Source organism: Ochotona curzoniae, unplaced genomic scaffold, assembly GCF_017591425.1.
Source record: "Ochotona curzoniae isolate NIBS_2020 unplaced genomic scaffold, NIBS_Ocur_1.0 scaffold_3890, whole genome shotgun sequence".
Classification (NCBI taxonomy): domain Eukaryota; kingdom Metazoa; phylum Chordata; class Mammalia; order Lagomorpha; family Ochotonidae; genus Ochotona; species Ochotona curzoniae.
In genome coordinates, this window is record NW_024467115.1 from 9,001,325 (window position 1) to 9,021,921 (window position 20,597).

The following is a 20,597-nucleotide window of genomic DNA, read 5'->3' on the forward strand; positions in this document are numbered from 1 at the left end:
CATTCAACTCTACTCAGGTTGGGTCCCAAAGCACAGTAACATCAAGTTTCTCTCTCTCTGGTTAAACTGTTCAATCATTTACAAAGGGAATGGATCCTACAAGATTCCTTTACCTCACCCCGTAACGACTCTCTTCTTTTCTTAGCAGAAAAGGAGGAACTTTTTCAGGAAGGTCTCTGCCCAGGGCTTCTCTGGGGTCGCAAATACGGAGTTTGGAGCAGCACCACCTGCTGGCAGTGCCTACGTCTTACTTCCCCCACGGGCCTGCACGCTGTCAAGGCCTCTCGTCCCCACCGCAAGTGAGGCAAAACACAGCGCTCTCCGGGCATCTCCACCATCGGTTCCGCAAATCACAGATGGATCTGACCCGGACAGCCCGGCGGGTGCGAGCTCCGCGAGGGCGAGGCGCGGCTTCCGGTCCGCTCGGCTCCGCCCCCGCGACGCGCCGGGCGGTCACGTGACGGCCGCGCGCGTCCCCGGCCGCTGCGGGTGCCAAGGCTGAAGAGAAAAGACGGCGAGGTGGCCGGGGCTGCGGCCAGCGAGGTGGGGATCGCGGCTCATCCCTGGCCGAGGCCACGGCGGGGGACCTGCCGCTCGGGATCCCGGCGCGGGGGGACGCAGGCACGGGGCCGGGCTCGGCCTGCCCGCGGGCCCGGAGAGGGGCGGCGGCGGGGTCAGGACCCGGTTCGTAGATGGACGCCCTTGGCCGGCGCGACCGCGGCTGTGGCGGACGGGCCCGGGTGGCCTCCCCGCCGTCCCCGCCGAGGCTTTCGTCGCAGGCAGTTGGACTGTGACGAGCTCTGCTTGGCCGTGGGGCCGCAGTCCCTGCCGTGGCGAGGCCGCTGCTGGCCTGGGCCGAGGTGCGAGAGGCAGGGCAGCGGCCATTACTGCGCAGCCTCCTCCTCCGGGTCCGCGTCGGCGTCTTTGGTGGCCGCCAGGTCCCTCCTCCTCCTCCTCCTCCTCCTCGGCGGGGGTGTCAGGCCTCTGCCCGAGGGGGACCTCCTGACGCTGCGATGGTTTGGGGGTACCCTGTTCCGCTTGTGCAGTCCCACACCCCGGGACTGGGAACTGGAGCCAGGACATGGAGTCCCGGCGATGTGTCTGATGCCGAGCGTCTTGGGTTGCTGTTCACGCGTTGTCTGCTGTGCTTCTCCTTTTGCTCAGTGTCTGGGTCTTGCCTGTTGTTGTCGTGGTGAGAGCCGGCGCTGCACTGTCTGGTTTGCTCTGGTGGCTGTGGAGGCTTGGGGCCCCGGGGAGGGCCCCGGAGAGAGCCCCGAGACCTCCAGGCGCCTCCACCGTCCCGGCTCTGCTTTGTTCTGGTGGCTGGCTGCGGAGGTCCAGGCAGTCCGAGAGCGCTGGGCTTGCTTTAGGGTCTCTGTTTTGTTTCCTGGGAAAGGCGGAAACGTTGTTTTTAGAGGTGCAAAGGGAGCCTTTTCCGCACGTAGCAGGTCCAGACTGCTAGGTGTACACACACATGTTCTTGAGAGCAGAATTTTGTCTGTGATGTTCATTGTTTCGTTTGGTGTTTTTTTGTATTTCTCTGAGTTTCATATGTGTATATCTTGAAACTGTGTGGAACTGAAGGGAGAAGAGAACCGAGAAAGGATGGAAAACGCTTTGTTCTTCCTATGATTGACATTCCGGGTGCCAGGGGCCCTTAACCACCCCGCTCCACTCCAACTCGGAATTGTGTGTGCAGGTCCAGTGGGAAGTGGATGTATGTCGTTGGCATTGAAAGCAGCGTGTCATTACAGAATTTGGAAGGCATAGGACATTTTACTAAGTGCATCTGTATTTAGACTTTAGAAAGCATCTTAGGACACACACAGAAAATGGCCCTCACAGATAGGATTTGTGATGTTAGTTTTTTTTTTTTGACTAGCAAATACAGCTGGTATTCCGAGTGTGGGTGTTCCGAATATGCGTGAAAATAGGTCAGGGAAAAGTCACCTGAAGGATGGAGGAGGAGGAAGACCAGTCAAGAAGCCCTACAAGATGTCTACAAAAATGTAAAACTAAATAGAAATGAATGTATGTTAAAAAAATCCGCGGAGTGAATAACACTCTGAAAATAAATTATAGCAACATTTGTTTTGGTCTTGAGTATCTTGGAGTATTTTAAGCCCGGCTTAGTTCTTACGGTTTATGTGTTAAATGGATCTGTAAGAAGTTGTGGGCAAATGAACATTTACATAGACGCTTGAAGGATTTTGTGATTTGCTGGTTCTTGAGAAGGTAGTAGGAAAACTTGATCCAAATAGCTGGCCAAAAGAGAAGAGAAAGAAAAAAAATAGAATGCTTTTCTTTTAGGAGATGGGTCAGATGGTAACATGTTTGGGATTGTTATAAGAAAGTAGTCTAGAATCATTTTTAGAAGGATCCAGAATAATTTCCTGATTTAAGGAGATAGTTTTTTCTGAAATATTGATAATTTTGGAGAATACTGTTTTTTGTGTTAACTGTATACATTTAACTGTTGTTTCATGTATTAAATTCCTGACAACTTGTCCTTTGGGGAGTTGAGTGTGTTTTATTTTTTGTCTTTGTTTTCCATAGTGCTGCCGTTGGAAGGAGCTGAGCCTTTTCGATTTTCTTACCTGATTGCCTGGTGAGAGGAGTCTCCAGTTTGAAACACCATGCTGGATTAGGCAGAATCTTCGTGAGTATAGATACCAACTTGTTAACGGGGCTACAGCTGGGTGTGTTTATTTATAAATCATGTGCAGTGTTCATGGCCTATTACCTTTGAGGAGGTTAAAATCAAACCTGCTGTTAAATACCTGTTAATTAAGTATTTGTAATTTGGAATTACAGATTTAAAGAGTAGGAAGAAATGCAGACATGAAAGTCGTGACTTGACGACAAGGTCACACATTTGAGAAGCAGTGGAGCCTTTCTTAATCACAAAGTAGTGGCCGGCCATGAAACTTACATGTTTCAGTGATTAAGCAGTATTGGTGTGAATTTGATTGAAATGTAATGTAAAGCCCACTTTTTGCAAGGAAAATTTGAAGCTTTAGTGCTTAAGTGTGGAGATTATGAAATTAGTAAGTAGACCCATCCTGTTTTTAAAAGGAACAGGTATAATGAGAGAAGTTAATTCTTGAAAACAAATATTGGACTGCATTTAGTTTAAATGAACCTACAGTTAAGACTTTTGTGAGTTGATTTTTTTACAAGAAAGTTAGGAAGAATGAAAGTGGAAACATTAGGCCATTTGGTTGTGTGTTTCAGTTTGTGGCTGCTTCTACAGAAATCCTGAGATGTGGCTCAGATACCCCCTCCTCTTATTTATCTTTACTTTGTGTGATATATGTACCGAAAATTGGAAGGTTGAAGGACTTTTCATTCTGTCACATCTAGACTTTTGTACAGAACATTTCCAGCTGTCAGTGTTTTTTTTAGTATTGTTAGCGGACTAGATACCTAATTTAATTTCAGATCTTTCTTTCGTTCTTCTTTCTTTCTTTCTTTTTTTTTTTTTACTTAATGGATCATTTTATTAAACTTGGTGTATAGTTTGCAAGTCATTTATTGTAGCAGGAACTATGTATGAATTATTTTTAGATGAATGCTGAATGCTGGCTTGTAGTTAAATTGCACCATTCTGTCTTATGTCCTCCTTTTGGTTAAAATAAAAGTATTGGTATTTCTTTTCCTGGCTACCACTTCTCCCACATTTGAAAACATGTTTGGTTTCAGATTATATGGTTTTCTGAGGACTTCTTCGTGTTGTTTCTGAGTAATGCCTGCCTCTCCAGGACGTACTCTGTTAGTGTCGTGGTTCTTACTGCTTGCTGTGCCTTCCTTGCTCAGGAGGAGAGCTGGAAGCCCTGTGGAGCTGTTGGTCATGTGATCTGTGGCCAGTGTGGGATGAGATGTGCATTCCAAAGAGTACATACAAGAATATTGCTATCATTTTAAAATTAGATATACGTTGAATAGTTTCACTTGTTTCTTCATTCTTGGATTAATTGGAGTTCTTAAAAATACTGTCTTCTGGTGTTTATGTAGCAAAGCCTTTGCTTTTAATACTTGTTACTTTATCGTTATTTCAACTCTGAACAACTTACTTGGATGTTCACATATATATGAGGAAGATGGAGTTTGAAGAATTTTTTGTGCATTCCTTTGATTTTACTTTGTTTCAGTTTTGTTGGATTCCTTTATGCCTAAACTTAGATTTTAATAAAAATATTTATGGAAAATCATGAATGAGTGAATGGAGGGGAATAGAATAGATTTAAGATAAATAAGGAGGACTTAGAAATTGGAATGTTTTTCTGTGTATTCATTGGAGTAAAAAGTATTTAATTATCAAAATTGAAATATAGATTAAAAATATTTAAAGATTTCTTTAATTTCACTAGGAAATTTAGCCTTCAAAGTATTTTTCGAGTAACAGATTACAACGATTGAATAGTATGTTCTAAAGACTTAACATAGCAAAGTAGGCCATCAACAATCCTAGCAGGAAGTTGTGGACAAAAAAAACTCTCTTAGAATTGTGGTTAAGAATAACTTGATATTTGAGTGATGCTCCAAAAACGTAGGGTGTCTTTTAGTCAGGAAAAAAAAAACTGCATTGCATAGAAGCTGGGTAGATCTGATATGTTCTTCCTAGCTAAAGAGCTTAACTTTACCGGGAAAAAAGGGTTGGTGGAACTCATGTTGGCTTGTTTTTGGATTTTTTTTTTTTAAGATTTACTTATTTTTATTGGAAAGGCAGATGTACAGAGACAAAGATCTTCCATCTGATGATTCACTCCCCAAGCGACCACTACGGCTGGTGCTAAGCTGATCTGAAGCCAGGAGCCTGGAGTTGCTTCTGGTTCTCCCACACAGGTGCAGGGTCCCAAGGCTTTGGCCGTCCTCAACTGCTTTCCCAGGCCACAAGCAGGAAGCTGGATGGGAAGTGAGGCTGCGAGATTAGAACCGCTGGCCAAAGAGATCCTGGCACGTACAAGGCAGGACTTTAGCTGCTAGCTGCTATGCTGCCATGCTGGACCCTCTCTAGCTCTCTCTCTTTTTTTTTTGTTAAGATTTATTTATTTTTGTTGGAAACGCAGATTTACCAACAGGAGACACAGACAGATCTTCTGTTGGGTCCCTAATTAATATATTTTGCTTCTTCCCATGTGGTCTTTTGTTTGCAGTTAGAATACATGTAAGTGCATGTGTTTGATTGTTTAATGCTGTTTCTAAAAGTAATTTTTTCCATCTTGCAAGTTCAAATTAACAAAAATTGACATTTCACTAGCTTCTTCAAAAATTTTGTTTGTTTCTAAGATTTATTTATTTTTATTACAAGGGCAGAAATGGAAAGTGGAGCAGCTGGGACATGAACCCCTGCCCATATGGGATCCCAGCACATGCAAAGGGAGGATTTAGCCATTAAGCCATCTCGCTGGGCCCTCAGTGGTTCATTCTAACAATTATTTAAACTGGCTCATAGTAATGTCAGAAGTTACAGTGAAGATGATGATCAGTAGTGAAAAAGTAAGGTGAAATAAAACTTGAAAGTTGAGAAAGCAGCTGGAGGGGATTGTGGAATATGTGTATTGCAGTCAGTGGTAGAGACTTCAAAGATTAAGTAAGTAAGCAGTAGGGGTGATATTCACAAAATAGAGTACCCCTTCATACATGTCAGTAGGGAATGAATGGCTATGTGTGAACATAGACCTGTTTTGAAAAGACTGCAGGAGGAAAGAGTGTGAAGTGCTCATGATGCATTGAAGTCGTGGGCACTTAGAGGGGAGAGGGGGAAAAAGGTGGCAGAAACAGTGGAGCTCTGTATTATCTAAAGTCAGAGTAAAATAAAAAGCCAGGTAACTTAGAAACTTTGAGTCCATTTTGAGCGTTCTCTGGTTCTCGGTGTTGTTGATTGTGAGCTCGGGGTTTAGTTTTGAGTGCCTGATTTTAAGTAAGTACTGTGTAGTTTTGTGTGGATCTGGTAATATGGGAGAAGAAAATACTGAATGTTTTTAAAAAAATGCCTAAGATGCTGTTCTGAATTGTGCCTCTGAATTTCCTGGATGAGAGGCATTTTGAGAGAAGGTTACTTAAAGACTATAACGTGTGTACAGATACCTACATATAGAGAAGTCCTAATTAGTATGATGACATTGCCTTTACAAATTTCGCCATGTAGGAAGGTAGTGATGATGAATGCATTCAATATGAAAGATGGGATACTTTTTTATTGTTACTATGTTCATGCCAAAATTGTTTGACATAATGTTTATTGCACAATGTTTGCATAAAATATGCTGTTGTAACCATTTGTGAATACTCAATTAATTATGATTAATTATGGAACTATCACTGGTGTGCATTTCTGCAACTTTTTTTTTTATCATTCCCAAGAAACACATATTAGACAATAATAGCTTAGTCTCTTTTCCCAGCCTCGGATAGTTTGTAATGTTCTTTCTGTTTTTAGGCTTTTGATATTTCATGTAAGTAGAATCATGCATTTACTTCTTTGTATCTGGTTTATTTCACTTATTACAAGTTCTCAAGTTTCATCCATGTTACAGTACATATCAGAACTTTATTCCTTTTTATACTGAGTAATAGACTGTTTTACTTATTTACTTTTTTAAAAGATTTATTTCATTTATTTGAAAGGCAGAGTTACAGAAAAAGGAAGAGACGCAGAGAGAGCTTCTCTGCTGGTTTATCTGCTAGGTGGCTGCAGGAGCTTGAACTTAGCTAGATAGGAGCCAGGCGCTTCATTCCAGTCTCCCATGTGGGTGGCACTGCCTCAAGTACTTGGGCCATCTTCTGTTACCCTCCCAGGTGTTACCAGAAATGCCCGGTGGGTTCTTTCCTCAGCTTAGTATAGAAATAAAAAGTCGGGAATCTGTTGCAGACTGAAAAGTTGCAAAACGACCAGTTGAGCAGGGAAGGGAGAGGGAGGGGGAAGCACCTTTGGAGAGAAAGCCAGGAGGTCCAGTGCCTCTGGAAAGGGGAAGGAGAGAGAGACACCAAAGATTTGAGGAAGGCTCTTGGGATTTTAAGCATTCCCTGACATCTACTTGCTGGGCGAAGAGCCCACAGGTAAGATGTTCCCCATTGGTGGTCTCTTAGTTAGGAAATTGGTGGGCAATGCTGGTGCTGCCCACCTGAAGGTGTGGCCAAAACCTCAGCAGGCCTGGACCTTCTCACCAGGCACACCAGTAGGGGTCAGGATCAGATACACAGCAGTCCTGACAAAAACCAGTTCCTGTGTGGGATTTTGGTCTCAGTGGTGGTGGCTTACCCTGAACCACAGTACCAGCCCCACGCTACTGTGTTATAATGGTTGATTTTTTGGGTGAAAACTAAATGATTATCCAGTCGCAACTGTGCCATTTTAGATTCTCTCCAGTAGTGTTGGAGGGTCTGGTTTCTGTTTACCAACACTTAATTTCCCTTTTTAAAAGATTATAACCATCCAAACAGAGCTGTCATCGTGATTTTGATTTGCATTTCCCTAACAATTAATAGCATCTTTTGGTGCTTACTCTTTGTGTGTCTTCTCTGGAGAAATGTTTGTCCCTTTTGCCTATTTTTTAATTTGTTTGTCTTTTTGTTGGTAGACTATAATTCTTTCTGTATTTTAGAGCCTTATCATACACACGCTTTGCAAAGATTTTCTCCTGTCCTGTATTTTGTTTAGTTTCTTGACAATGACCTTTGCGCAGTGTTAAATTTTGATAATACCCAATTTATGTTACAATTTGTCATATAGTTTTAGTGTCATCTAGAGATTTATTGCCAAACCCAAATCATGAAAATTTGTACTAATATTTTCCTCTATGAATTTTGTGGTTATAGATCATTGATCCATCTTAATTTAATATGATATAAGGCAGATGTGTAATGGTATGATTTTTCATGGTAAATCCACTTTTCCCAGCAACATTTGTTGAAGAGACAATTCTTTACCTTTGAAAGGGTTTGACATCATTTTGAAAATTCTTTTACAATAGATGTGTGGGAATATTTCTGGACTGAAGTTCCGGTTTCATTTGTGTACTTGCCTGTTTTATGTTAGTTCCAGTGTGTTGGTAACCATAGCTTTGTACTAAGATTGACATTTGTAAATATGAATTCTTCAGCTTTTTCTTTTTCCTTATAAGATTATTTTCATAATTAGAGCTCTTGTAATTCAGATGGAATTGCTTTCTTGATTTCCATTTTTGACTGTGCTAGTGAGTAGAAACACAACTGGGGTGTGTTTGTAACTTGTGACCTGCAACTTTGGTAAAGGTCTTTTATTAGCTTCCTTGGGAATGTTTGGGTTTGTGCTTATAGTATGCAAAGAAGTTGATGTTGAATTTTATTTTTCAGCATGAAGAATGAACAAGCAGTGGAAAAGAAAATATTGCAAACTGGCTATCTCCTCGTGAAGATGTTTTGTTTTTGTGGAAGGCATCTGTGGAATTTATAATAGAAATGTAAGTCTGTGGATTTTTCAAAGCTACAGTAAGTTAAGAGTACAGTAAATAAAGCATCATATTTATTTTTTAATAATAGGAAACAGGCCTATTTATTGACTTGCGCAGACTTTGGCTTAATAGTTTTACTGTAATTATCATCAATATAGAATTCCAACACTTTCTCATAGGAAAAAAATATCTGCAAGAAGTGATTGCTGTGAATTAGCTTATAGGAGGCTGGAGGAGTTCCAGGTCTTTGGGGTTCTGATTTCTCTTTACATAGAAATGTGTTTAAGCAGTCAAGGTAAATAAGATAATGTCAGTTTCTATAAATAAAGACTTGGCTTATAAAACTACTGGTTACCAGAAGCTATTTTCATGAAATTAAAGCAATGCTTTCATACCATAATTGATTTTTTTAAAATGTAGTACATTATTTTAGATTGATTGACTTTTATGATCAGTTAACTAGTTTTGTCTTCCTCTTATGTACTTTAAAGTGTTATATGACCTCAGAGTTGCTTATGCTGAACCTTATTACCAATAAAACATATTCCATGATCAGTATAATATTTTTACCTCCTAAATTCATATGAACATTATCCAAGTTGATGGCACTTAGAAAAGTTTAAATTATGTTTTTATTAAGTCTTTGAGTCTTGATGATTGTAGTGTTTAAATTCTTGGACCTGGACCAAACATTGACCCTGTAGATGCTATTGCTTGATGTTTATCTCTTGATATCGACTTCTGCAGTGTGGTACCTCTGATTGCATACTTCTGACTCATGAGACTACCATTCCTACTGTTGAGAATGTGACCAACAATAGTAATGTGCTGAGAATTTTTCTTCTTAATTGAGACAAATCTATCATTTATTCCTACCTCTATCTATCAGCATTTTAAAAAATCTTATAGGTGAGGTAATCTGGGTCCTGGTTATCAGGAGATTTATTGTGGCCCAGTAAGTGAGACACATTAACGTAAAACGTGGGAATAATGAACCATGAAACCATGGGACATATGTCATACTTAGATGAGGAAGAGGTCAGTTCCATCTGAAGGGTTCAGAATGAACAGAACTTTTAGCTTGGCTTTAAGATTGAATAGACTTTCAACAGCTTAAGAAAAATTAGAAATTGTATTTCAACCCAAGGAAATGGAGAGTGCTGCAGATGCCTGAACATGAGGCATTTTAGAGGGGATTCGGGGAACAGGAGTTTGTGGGGAAGCAGAGTAGGAGGAAGAAACCTTTAAGTAAGAATGGATGTTTAGCACACACTGTACTTCTATTGTTTTGCTTGGATTATTAACATGAGTTACTTTGTATGAAGTGATAGGCTCATTTTTGTTGATACGGCAGAGTGAGAGGGTGATTTCAGCCCTTGCTTGAGATTCCCAGTTCCCCCATTTTAGAGGGTCTAACTCTAGTGCCTGGTATTCCATGAGTCTGATCCAGTCTCTTAATGCACCTGAGATGCAGCAGACCATGGCCAAAATGCTTGGGTCCTACAACAGCTGGGGAACTTCCTGGCTTCTGGAATCATCCTCTTCTGACCTAAACTGTTGTAGGTGTTTGGAAAATGAGTCAGTACTTGGGGATTCTTGCCCTCTACCCTTCTCCCCCTTTTTCATCACAATGCCATAAAGCAAATAGGTAAGTTTTAAAGGCACAATTAGAGGCCTAAGTCACTTGCCTAGACCAGTGTTTACCAAGTTTCTTGGAATAATCCTGTGGAATGCTTGTTTTTTAAAAAAATCCTAGACTCTAACCTAGAACCCTTGATAAAGATTTCCAGGAGAGAGCTCACTAGCTAATTCTTAACTTTAGACAAGTTTGGGAAATGCTGACCTAGGTCTCCACACTCTGCGAATAATGGATAGTGCTGGATTTTAATTAAGTCTCTTTATCATTGCATTTTAATTAAGTCTGTTTACCATTAAGGCTGTATCTGTGTCTTGGAAGTCAGTGCTTAGGACTTAGATTATGTGGACAATAGAAGACTCGAAAGACTAATTCAACATTTCCAACTAGGGGAAGAAAAAGAGGGAAGTAAGGTTGGTATTTGCACAAGTGAATGTGTTTGAGAGCTATAAGCTTTGGGAATGCAGGGGACATTTCTGTTATTGAAGAGAGTTGTCACCAAGGAATAGGGAGACAGTACCATTTAAGCAATACTAAATAAACAGAAATGAAAGCATTTGCTTACCAATGTTTAATGATGACACTGTTTACCGAGATTCAGAATTCGATAAGACTTCAAAATACTTATAACTTCTGTAGGTGGAAAATAATAGATGCCATAATCTAAGTTATACTCTTAACAGTTATTGGTCCAGGTTTTAGCCAAGATAGAGAGCAAAGGACAAGGATGCAGGTTCAGGAAAGTAAGGGTTTTTGTTTGGTTGTTTGTTTATGTTAATTCTAGGTAGTTTAGTTTATGTTAAGTTATATTAATTCTAGGTGCAAGGAGAATTTTGAACATAAACTTTGAATACATTACTGGAAACATTGTTAGGTGGAACAGTTGCGGATGTTGGATTTTGGAGTCATTTAGCCTTAGGAATGAAATAGTGAAATTTTGTGGCATGTAATATAATATGGAAATGGGACCACCCAGCGACCCTGGCTGCTATACCAAACCCCTGTGCACGCACCTGAGGCTTAGAAAAGTCTGATTTTCAGTGTTTAAAATTTGTATTCCTGGCTGAAAAGTTTTTCAGTACTGTGCGTTGCTAAGTATCTTTTGTATTTGTAATAGTTTTGTCCTTCTTTTAACTAAATGTCTTAAAGATTCAATTAAATCTAAATGTTTGGAGATTTCCCACCTGCTTTGCTTATACCCCTCAATGTTTCATCTTATGGAGTCTTATTACTTCCCCTGCAGAAATACTTAAGTAGATTACCTGTGGGAACAATGGGATTTTTGAATAAAAGATCGTATGGACTTATTTTATTAAAAGTCTTAGAAAATGAGTGCTCTACTCTTTGTTTATTAGCAGAGTTAGACTAACTTTGCTTTGAATTTTTATCTACTGATTCTTAATCTAGTAATGTGAAAATAAATCTTGTTCAGAGTTAATACTTTAATTTGTTAAAATAATTATTCACTAAGGGAAAACTCTTGTTGGATTTTTTGCATATCTTTAGCCTCTTGCATATTTAAGATAATTAAAGCTGTAAAATAGACTATAACGCAGTGAAGGGTGCCTTACAGGTAGGCTAGGGGGTTTGACCTGCTTTGTCATTCACCTAATACAACCGATGTGCCTTATTCAGAATCGTAGATGAGATATTGTGTATGTCTCAACATTGCTTTGTTGATGATGGTTACAATAGATTGATACTTGTGTTTTCATTAGGCCTCTAGTTATCTGATATTTGTAAAGTGGAAGTCAGTTTTACTTCATTTTCTGAGAAACTCAAAATGCTTGCCCTGAAAAAACTGCTTTTGTTTTTTTTCAAATGTGTTGTTTGCAGTTTATGCTATCTCCTGGAATAGTTTAATTGCCTTTCCCATTTTGAAATTTTATGCTTAGATTGATTCATACATAAAAAAGTAAAAGTTGTATAAAATATTGATCTTGTTAAGTGGCTTGGAGAAAAAATTTTTAGGTTGAAAGCTTTGCTTTGCAGATAAACTAACTGCATCTAATGGAAAATTGACAGTTGGTCAATTTTACTTAAGTACAACATGTTTCAAATTGTGCATATAGAAATACTACATTGGTCCAAGTGACACGTTAGATATCTTTATAATTTAAATTTGTTAAAGTTCTCTGTGATCGTAGGTGCTTAGAGATTTAGGATGTAGATCTTCTGTGTAAAATGTTGGTATTACTTTTACAAATTGGTGAAAAGCATTAAGGCCCTCTTTTCTTTATTTATTAGTACATCTTTGAAGGGATCTTAAGCTCTTTTGAGACTCCTGCAGTACCTGACTGATATTAAGAAGAAATATTTGGTTTATTTGGAACTTATCATGAGTTAGGCAAAAATTACACTTTGCTGAGTTTCTGTTAATCCAGAGCTTTTGGTAAACAAGTTAATTGGAACTCTGTAGTTGCAACAGAATTTAAAATTAGGCCTTTCATTGAGATTGTTTCAGCCTTTTCTAGATAAGTCCAATCTTTAAAAACAAAAACAAAACACCTTTTCTACAACTTTAAACCTTTTCAACTGAAGATAAAGGATATAGAAAAGAAGCTGTACAAGAATGATTGTTACGAAAGGAAATTTGGTATATTGAAAGTATAATACTGTTTTTCAAATTTTGATTTGTGCTAACAATTCATTGTTCCTTTTAATGCTACTCTTCTCATTTTCTATGCTTAATCTTAGAGAAAAAAAAGAGCCTTAACAACAATTATAAATAAATACTCCATATTTTAATCCAAAAAAAATAGTTGGCAAAGATTATGACTCCTTTCTAAGTAGCACTTAGCAGTTTTTAATGAAAATAGCTTTACCTCCTGTTGTCCCATTGCTTATGTGGTTCAGTGCTTTGCACATCTCTTCTGCAGGTCTACTTCCAAGACCCCTCATCATGACACAGATGTTTGGATGTGTTTGAACATTTTGTTTTCATTATCAAGAGGCATGCATGTTTGCATAGCAGACTAGCGGTTTGGCTGTTTCATCCTTTCAGCCATGGGATACCCAGTAGTGTGTGTGAACCATGATAGATATTTACTAGGTGTTTGACTGAGTTGATCAGGCAAAAGTTCCAAATATTATCAGTGTTTAATTAGTACTTTGACAAATCATGCTTTTCTTTTTTTTCTCTCTCTGCTTCAGAACACCTTTGATATGCATGCTGGTTTTTTTCCTGGTCTTTGATAGGTTATCATCTTCTGGGGCTTTAGTCATTTATGAAATGTTTTTTTTGTAAGCCTAAGCTTTATAAACTCTGGCAGATACGATTTGAGGTTCCTTGTCTAGTGTTGCTTTAACAACATAGCAGCTGCCTTAATTCAGGTTACATGTTCTCCTGTGGCTGGCTGTAGCTTTTCATGATATAGTCTGTCATTATGCTACTTTAGGGCTGATCTGCAAGTTCATTGGCAGAATTTTTGTACATTCTCAGGATGTGTAAATATGTGATTAAATAAAGTTATGTCAGGTGGTTTCACTTAGTGTTGTTTAAAGTAAAATAAAATCACTATCCATTTTATGATGTCATATTCATATTATTGCCTGAAGAAGCTTTTATTTTAAAGATTTATGTATTTTCATTGGGAAGGCCGATTTTTACAATGCAGGGTTGAGAACAGAAAGGCCTTCCATCTGCTGGTTCACACCCCAAATGACTTCAGTGGTTAGATCCGAGCAGATTCAAAGCTAGGAGCCAGGAACTTGTTCCAGGTCTCCCACTCAAGTGCAGGGGTCAGGACTCAGGCCATCCACCGCTGCTTTTCCAGGCCACAAGTAGAGAGCTAGATTGGAAATAGAGCAGCCAAGACACAATCTATTGCCCATATGGGATGCAGCCCATAGCAGGTGGAAGCTGCTGAAAAAAAAAAAAACAAATTTCTAAGTAAATAATTTAACATCCTCTATTTGTCAGATCCTGAACACAAACACAGCAGTACAAACACAACAGTAAGCAAAAAGTGACCTGTTCTTGCCTTTATAAAGCACATTAGTTTGTGGGCAAGGCTGACATTAACAAAATAATCATACAAGTAAATGTATCTTTCAGTTTGTTAAGAAATGAGGATTCTTTGATAAGAAATTAGTGGGATGGGCTTACTTACTCCTGGAGGCTTGCTCCAGGGGCTCCGAGATGGAGAATAACTTCCAGAAGGCAGGTAGTGAGGAGGTAGTGTTTGCATAAAGCAAGCCTAGTTGGAAGTAGTGGTCAGGACCATTAGCAGACTAATAATGGGAGAGTTGATAAGAGATGAGGGTCAGATAAGGCAGGGTGTATTAAGGCCGGTTTAATCTACATCCTAAAACCAAATTATATTAAGAGAATATGCCTGGACCAATTAAACAGTATATGCAGTAATAAAATAAACAATTTTTTACTTGATAGCCAGGGAAGAATGGTAAATAGTAGATTCAGGAGATATTAGGGAGACAAAAATTGATCAATATTTTAGATAGAGAGGTATAGGAAAAAGATAGTTGCTAAACTGGGTATTTGGTTATAAGATGCTGATAGATAGTGTTAATTAGTACTTTTTTTAAAAGATTTGTTTATTTTTATTGCAAAGTCAGACAGAGGAAGAGAAACAGAGAGGAAAAACTTCCACCCCATGAGTCACTCCCCAAGTGACTGCAATGGCCAGTGCTGCACTGATCCGAAGCCAGGAGCCAGGAACTTTCCTCCAGGTCTCCCACGTGGTTACAGGTCCCAAGGCTTTGGGCTGTCCTTGATTGCTTTCCCAGGCCACAAGCAGGAAGCTGGATAAGAAGTGGAGCTACTGGAATTAGAACCAGTGCCCATATGGGATTCCGGTGCATTCAAGGCAAGGACTTTAGCTGTTAGGCTACCACATTGGCCCACTTTGGAGTTTTTATCAAACAAAAAAGAGTAGATCATGGTTATAGTCTAAGATAGGCAATTGGAAAAACCATGGCCAAAGAAAAAGAGGTTTGGGTAATGATGGCAGTATGTTATTTCTACTTTGGTAGTAACTAAATCCATGAGTATGGATGAGAGAGTATAGATCATTTTAAAAGTAGATTGAGAACATAGGCTTTAGAAGCACAGACAAAGGTGTCTGCCCATTTCAGGGAGAAGAGATGGGCAAATGCGACTGAAATTACTGGTTGAGCCAATGATTTTTATATATACTCTAGGGACAGGGAACTTTTAAGACTTTCATCTTAATTTTGTACTTATCTGCTTGTTAGTAAAATACATAAGATGTGTAAAAAATACATGGCAGCATTTGTGAAATACAGTGATGCTCTATCTACTAAATTATTTCTGTAATTGTAATCTGAATTATGATTTTGTTTTTCCAATTACCTTCCAGGTTGACTGTAAAGTCAATTTAGAACCGATTGTATTTCTAAATCTTTGTATTTAGATGTCTTATAAATTCTATGTCCAGGTAGAAATAGTGTATTTATTTAAAATCTATGCTTTATACATGTATAGGTATAAGCGTGTCTGTGTAGTTATAACAAACAGGGATGTTTTGGTTTGGTTTTACATTTATGTACCTTGTTACCCACTACAGATCAAAACTGATGAGAAACAAAAACCAAAAAGATTTTCTGTTTGTTTTTTTCTTATATTTATATTTGTATCCCCATTGTTTAGTATGTGGTTTGCATAATACGCTGAATGAATGCTTTCTGGAGTTTTGATAGCATTATAGGAACTTAAACAGCATTAAAAATCTTTTCTTATTTTCTTAGGATGGCTGGCTGTGGTGAAATTGATCACTCAATAAACATGCTTCCTACAAACAGGAAAGCAAATGAGTCCTGTTCAAATACTGCACCTTCTCTCACCGTCCCTGAATGTGCCATTTGTCTTCAAACTTGTGTTCACCCAGTCAGTCTGCCCTGTAAACATGTTTTTTGCTATCTGTGTGTAAAGGGAGCTTCATGGCTTGGAAAAAGATGTGCACTTTGCCGACAAGAAATTCCTGAGGATTTCCTTGACAAGCCAACCTTGCTATCACCAGAGGAACTCAAGGCCGCAAGCAGAGGAAATGGTGAATACGCATGGTATTATGAAGGAAGAAATGGGTGGTGGCAGTATGATGAACGTACTAGTAGAGAACTGGAAGATGCTTTTTCCAAAGGTAAAAAGAACACGGAAATGTTAATTGCTGGGTTTCTGTATGTTGCTGATCTTGAAAATATGGTTCAATATAGGAGAAATGAACATGGACGTCGCAGGAAGATTAAGCGAGATATAATAGATATACCAAAGAAGGGAGTAGCTGGACTTAGGCTGGACTGTGACACTAGCACCGTAAACCTAGCCAGAGAGAGCTCTGCTGATGGAGCGGACAGCGTAGCAGCCCAGAGTGGAGCTTCTGTTCAGCCTCTAGCGTCGTCTTCCGCAAGGCCCACAACTTCAGTAGATGGGCCGTTAACAAGCCCTGCCACACCATCTCCTGATGCAAGCACTTCTTTGGAAGACTCTTTTGCTCATTTACAGCTCAGTGGCGACAGCATAGCTGAAAGGAGTCACAGAGGGGAAGGAGAAGAAGATCATGAATCCCCATCTTCAGGCAGGGTACCGGACACCTCCATTGAAGAAACTGAATCCGATGCCAGTAGTGATAGTGAGGAGGTTTCTGCAGTTATTGCTCAGCACTCTTTGCCCCAACAAAGACTTATGGTTCCTAATGCAAACCAGACAGTAGCCGATCGTCCAGTAGCAGGGGGTGGGACAGTGTCGGTCAGTGTCAGATCTAGAAGGCCTGATGGACAGTGCACAGTAACTGAAGTTTAAATAAAATCTTCAGCTCCTTGCTTAAGGTTGAAATGGTTATCTGTAAATTTCTGCCCACATAACATTATGCTCATCCCTCGTAGTGCATTTGGGGAGTTGGGGTGGGATGGGGTATGGGAAGGACAGCTCTGAATTTAAATGTCTAACCTGTCTGTTGAGAAATTTATTTAATGTAAGGAGCTTGAGTGTTAATAGTTGAGAGCTGTTTAGTAATAACTGAGTTATCTTGAGGTCTGTTTTTAGATGTATGTGCTTTCTTTCTTTCTTTCTTTCTTTCTTTCTTTCTTTTTTTAAGTTTTAGGTTTTGTTTTTTGGCCAGTGTGTGTATTAACTGTGCATTAATGGTCGTCATCTGATTCGTTTATTTTTCTGCATGGATTGGCATCAAACTATTACTAAAATTTGGCACCATGAGATGTTTGATATGATGAGCAGGAAACTGAATATGAGAGTAGATACGAATTTGGAACTTTAAAATAGATGAATAACAGCCATTTTATAGTAAAGTTACTGAAAAATGGAAATGTAAAATAAAGCTAATCACTTATGTTTCATAATCTTTGTAACACATTTTATGGCATTTATTCCCATAAGCTTTGTTGTCTAGTCTTTGTAGTTTGAAATTTCTCTTGTTCTGCATTTTTCTTTTTAATTATAAGACTTATAATTTAATAAATACTAGAATTTATCAAAAGCATTTTGTCTCTGGTTTTAATCTAGAAGTTGGATGGAAATATATTGATGTTTGTGGCCAACTAAAAAATGGTTTAAATTGGTTATATACAAATTAAAACAGTCACCTACTCAGAAAAGTCTGATTTCCTCATACTTAAGCAGAATTTGCAGGCAGTATAAATGGGAGAAATGTGTGTGAGAATAAACCTAAAGCCTGTGATATGTAAACTTAGCAGATAACCAGTACCATAATTATTTATATTTTCCTCATCAGTCATTGTTATATTAGTCAAAAACTGGATTGCACACAGATCTACTTAAAAATACAATTAGTAGGAAAGAAGTCACTTAAAAAAGTACCATATGGCAGACCTCTTTTGGGGACAGTTTATTTTTATGGCTAAGTAGGAAATACTGTGTTAACATTGTAATCTTGATTTGTTTTAAATAAAGTAACATGAATTTTCTCTACAATATTTTCCTAGCAAAAAATACAATCATATTGATAAAACTTATACAGATAAATTCTAGTATAATTCTCAAATGTGAATTAAAGAGTTCCATAATAAAAACTGCAAATGAAAAATAGCCACTGCTTTTAAATTTCACCTCTATGATAAGTTAGAATTGTGACAACTCTATGATGTGTATTTCTTATTTTATTTGAAAAACTGAGTTACAGAAAGGAGAGAGAGATCCTCCATTTGCTGGTGTACTCCCAAACGGTCGCAGTGGTCATCGCTGAGAAAGCCCGAAGCCTGGGACCCCATCCAGGTCTCTCACATGAGTACAGGGTCTCACGGACTTTGAGCCTTCATCCGCTGCTGCTTCCCTAGGCCGTAAGTAGGAAGCTGGATTGGAAGTGGGGCAACAGGAACATGAACCAGAGCCTATTTGGGATACTGGTTTAGCAGGCAGAGCCTAATATGCTGTGCCATGGCACCAGTGCTATGACATTTTTTTAAAGATTTATTTATTTTTATTACAAAGGCAGATCTATAGGGAGAAGGAGAGACAAAGATCTTCCATCCGCAGGGTCATTCCCAAAGTGGCTGTAATGGGCAGAGCTGAGCCGATCCAAAGCCAGGAGTCAGGAGCTTCTTCTGGGTCTCCCACAAGGATGCAGGGTTTCAAGGCTTTGGGCCAGCCTCTGCTACTTTCCCAGGCCTTAGTCAGGGAGCTGGGTAGAAAGTGGTGCAAGCAGGGCATGAACTGGCACCTATGTGGGTTCCTGGAGCCTGCATGGTGAGGATTGAGCCACGAGGCTATTGTACCAGGCCCCCTATGACATCTACTTTTACTAAGGTATATTACCAACACAGTAATTTTAAAGCTTATGTAACTAGATTTATTATTCAAAGCTAGTTATATATATATATATATATATATAAGCTTTTTAAAAATTCAAATTGAAACCTGCTGCATAAAGCAAATGTATACTTCAGGATGCTTCATGAATGAGCCGTCAGGACACAGCAGCAATAGTACACATTACTAACTTAGGATTCTTGGAGCACAAATTACTGTGTGGTGTCAGCTGACTTTGCTTATCACAGCTTCCACTTTAAAATGGAAAACTCGTCATTGAAAGTAAGTAAGGCTCCAAATCCATTAGAGGATAGTGGGCCAAATCCTTTTTCAAAATGAAGGGCCATTTCCTGTGACTTAGTCCCTTTGCAAAAGGAAGGAAATGACAGCTATTATTTTCTTGTTCTCCAGTTTCTCCTCAATTTGATTCTTCACCTACAAGACTCTTATATTACCTTTCATAAATTATTTCCAGGTAAGCACACACAAATTTCATGATAATCACAGGAAAAGGTTTTGTGTTTAACAACTCACCTATAAACTAAGAACTATTATAGAATTTGACATGTAATCTCTAAGCCCCTAAGTGTTATACATATTAGCTGAATATCACATAGTATTTCTTAAATACCTAAATGAATTGATAGTGACAACTAGGCTACTGAGTACAGGCATTGAAAAATTATTTTAAAAGCTGATAGTGTGAAAGCAATTGGGCTGTTCATATTCAAAAGCATTTAGTGTCAAAGCATACTAATCATTACAGCTTTACTTAACAGTACATTCACATTTTAAACTAATTTTTAAATTTCTTTTTCCTGGCAATAGCCTCTAAATTTGCACTTCCACCCCACAGTGTTCCTAAAAGATCTCTTTCATTCTGTAATGCCTCTTCGAAATAAAGCTCTTTGCCTGAACAAACAGATTTCTTTAAAGCTCTAATTACTTCTGGTGGCCCACTGGTAAATTGTTTAAGCCACTCTTGTGCCTCTTCTAGAGATTTCACTTCATCTGAAGACTGCAGGACCTCTTCAACCATTCCTATATTTAAAGCTTTTTGTGAATCCAGTCTGAGGGCTCCACTTAACACTTTCAGAGCTTGTCTACTGCCAATTATTTGAACAAGCCGGGAAGTACCACCCCAGCTTGGTATTATGCCCATCTCCTTATGGACAAATCTGATCTCACTGTCTGGAGTCATTAACCTGCAAAAGAAGGGGGAAAAAAAAAGTTTATTGTAGATACACAAATATACTATAAGCAGCGTAATACCCATTTCATGATCTGATGAAAAATCATCTAAGATCTTTAGAGGTATATTTGTTTTAAGAAAATGTAGCTGGTATTGTGTCATAGTGGTTTAAGCACTGCTGGTTCAAGTCCAGGCTGCTCTACTTTCTATCCAGCTCCCTACTAATGTGTGTGGGAAAGCAGCTAAAGGTAGGAGTCCAAGTTTTGTCCCATGATCTGTGTCCCCAGGATGCACATAAGTTGGATCAGGAGCAAAAATGAGACTCAGTACCAGGCATCTCGAGCAGAGCCTGCCTCTGAAAACTTTAATAAACTTTCCCTGATCCCCAAAATAGCTATGTGAGATAAGTTAATATCTTCAATTTATAGATGAGAAATAGAGACAACAGACCCTAAGCAGAACTCTTGCATCCCCTGGATCATTCTCCAGATGACCACAATGGCCAGGGTAGGGCCAGGCTGAAGCCAGGAGATTCTTCCAGGTCTCCCATTTGGCTGGCAGCACCTTACA

General features: G+C 39.1%; 2 protein-coding genes across 4 annotated transcripts in view; one reads left to right on the top strand and one right to left on the bottom strand.

Annotated features, from left to right (window-relative positions):
* Positions 1 to 464: 464 nt before the first annotated feature.
* Positions 465 to 17,540, top strand: RNF146 (ring finger protein 146). Its single transcript, XM_040965253.1, has 4 exons — positions 465 to 543; positions 2,557 to 2,659; positions 8,338 to 8,444; positions 15,802 to 17,540. Coding segments are annotated over exons 3-4 (1,053 nt in total). The 5' UTR covers positions 465 to 543; positions 2,557 to 2,659; positions 8,338 to 8,442; the 3' UTR covers positions 16,853 to 17,540.
* A 2,018-nt stretch (positions 17,541 to 19,558) lies between these two features.
* Positions 19,559 to 20,597, bottom strand: part of ECHDC1 (ethylmalonyl-CoA decarboxylase 1) — a 40,885-nt gene continuing 39,846 nt past the window's right edge. For all 3 annotated transcript variants that reach the window (XM_040965256.1, XM_040965257.1, XM_040965255.1), the window contains one exon: positions 19,559 to 20,040. In XM_040965256.1, the coding sequence (XP_040821190.1) occupies positions 19,632 to 20,040 (409 nt within the window). In that variant the 3' untranslated portion in view covers positions 19,559 to 19,631. The remainder of the gene's footprint in view (positions 20,041 to 20,597) is intronic.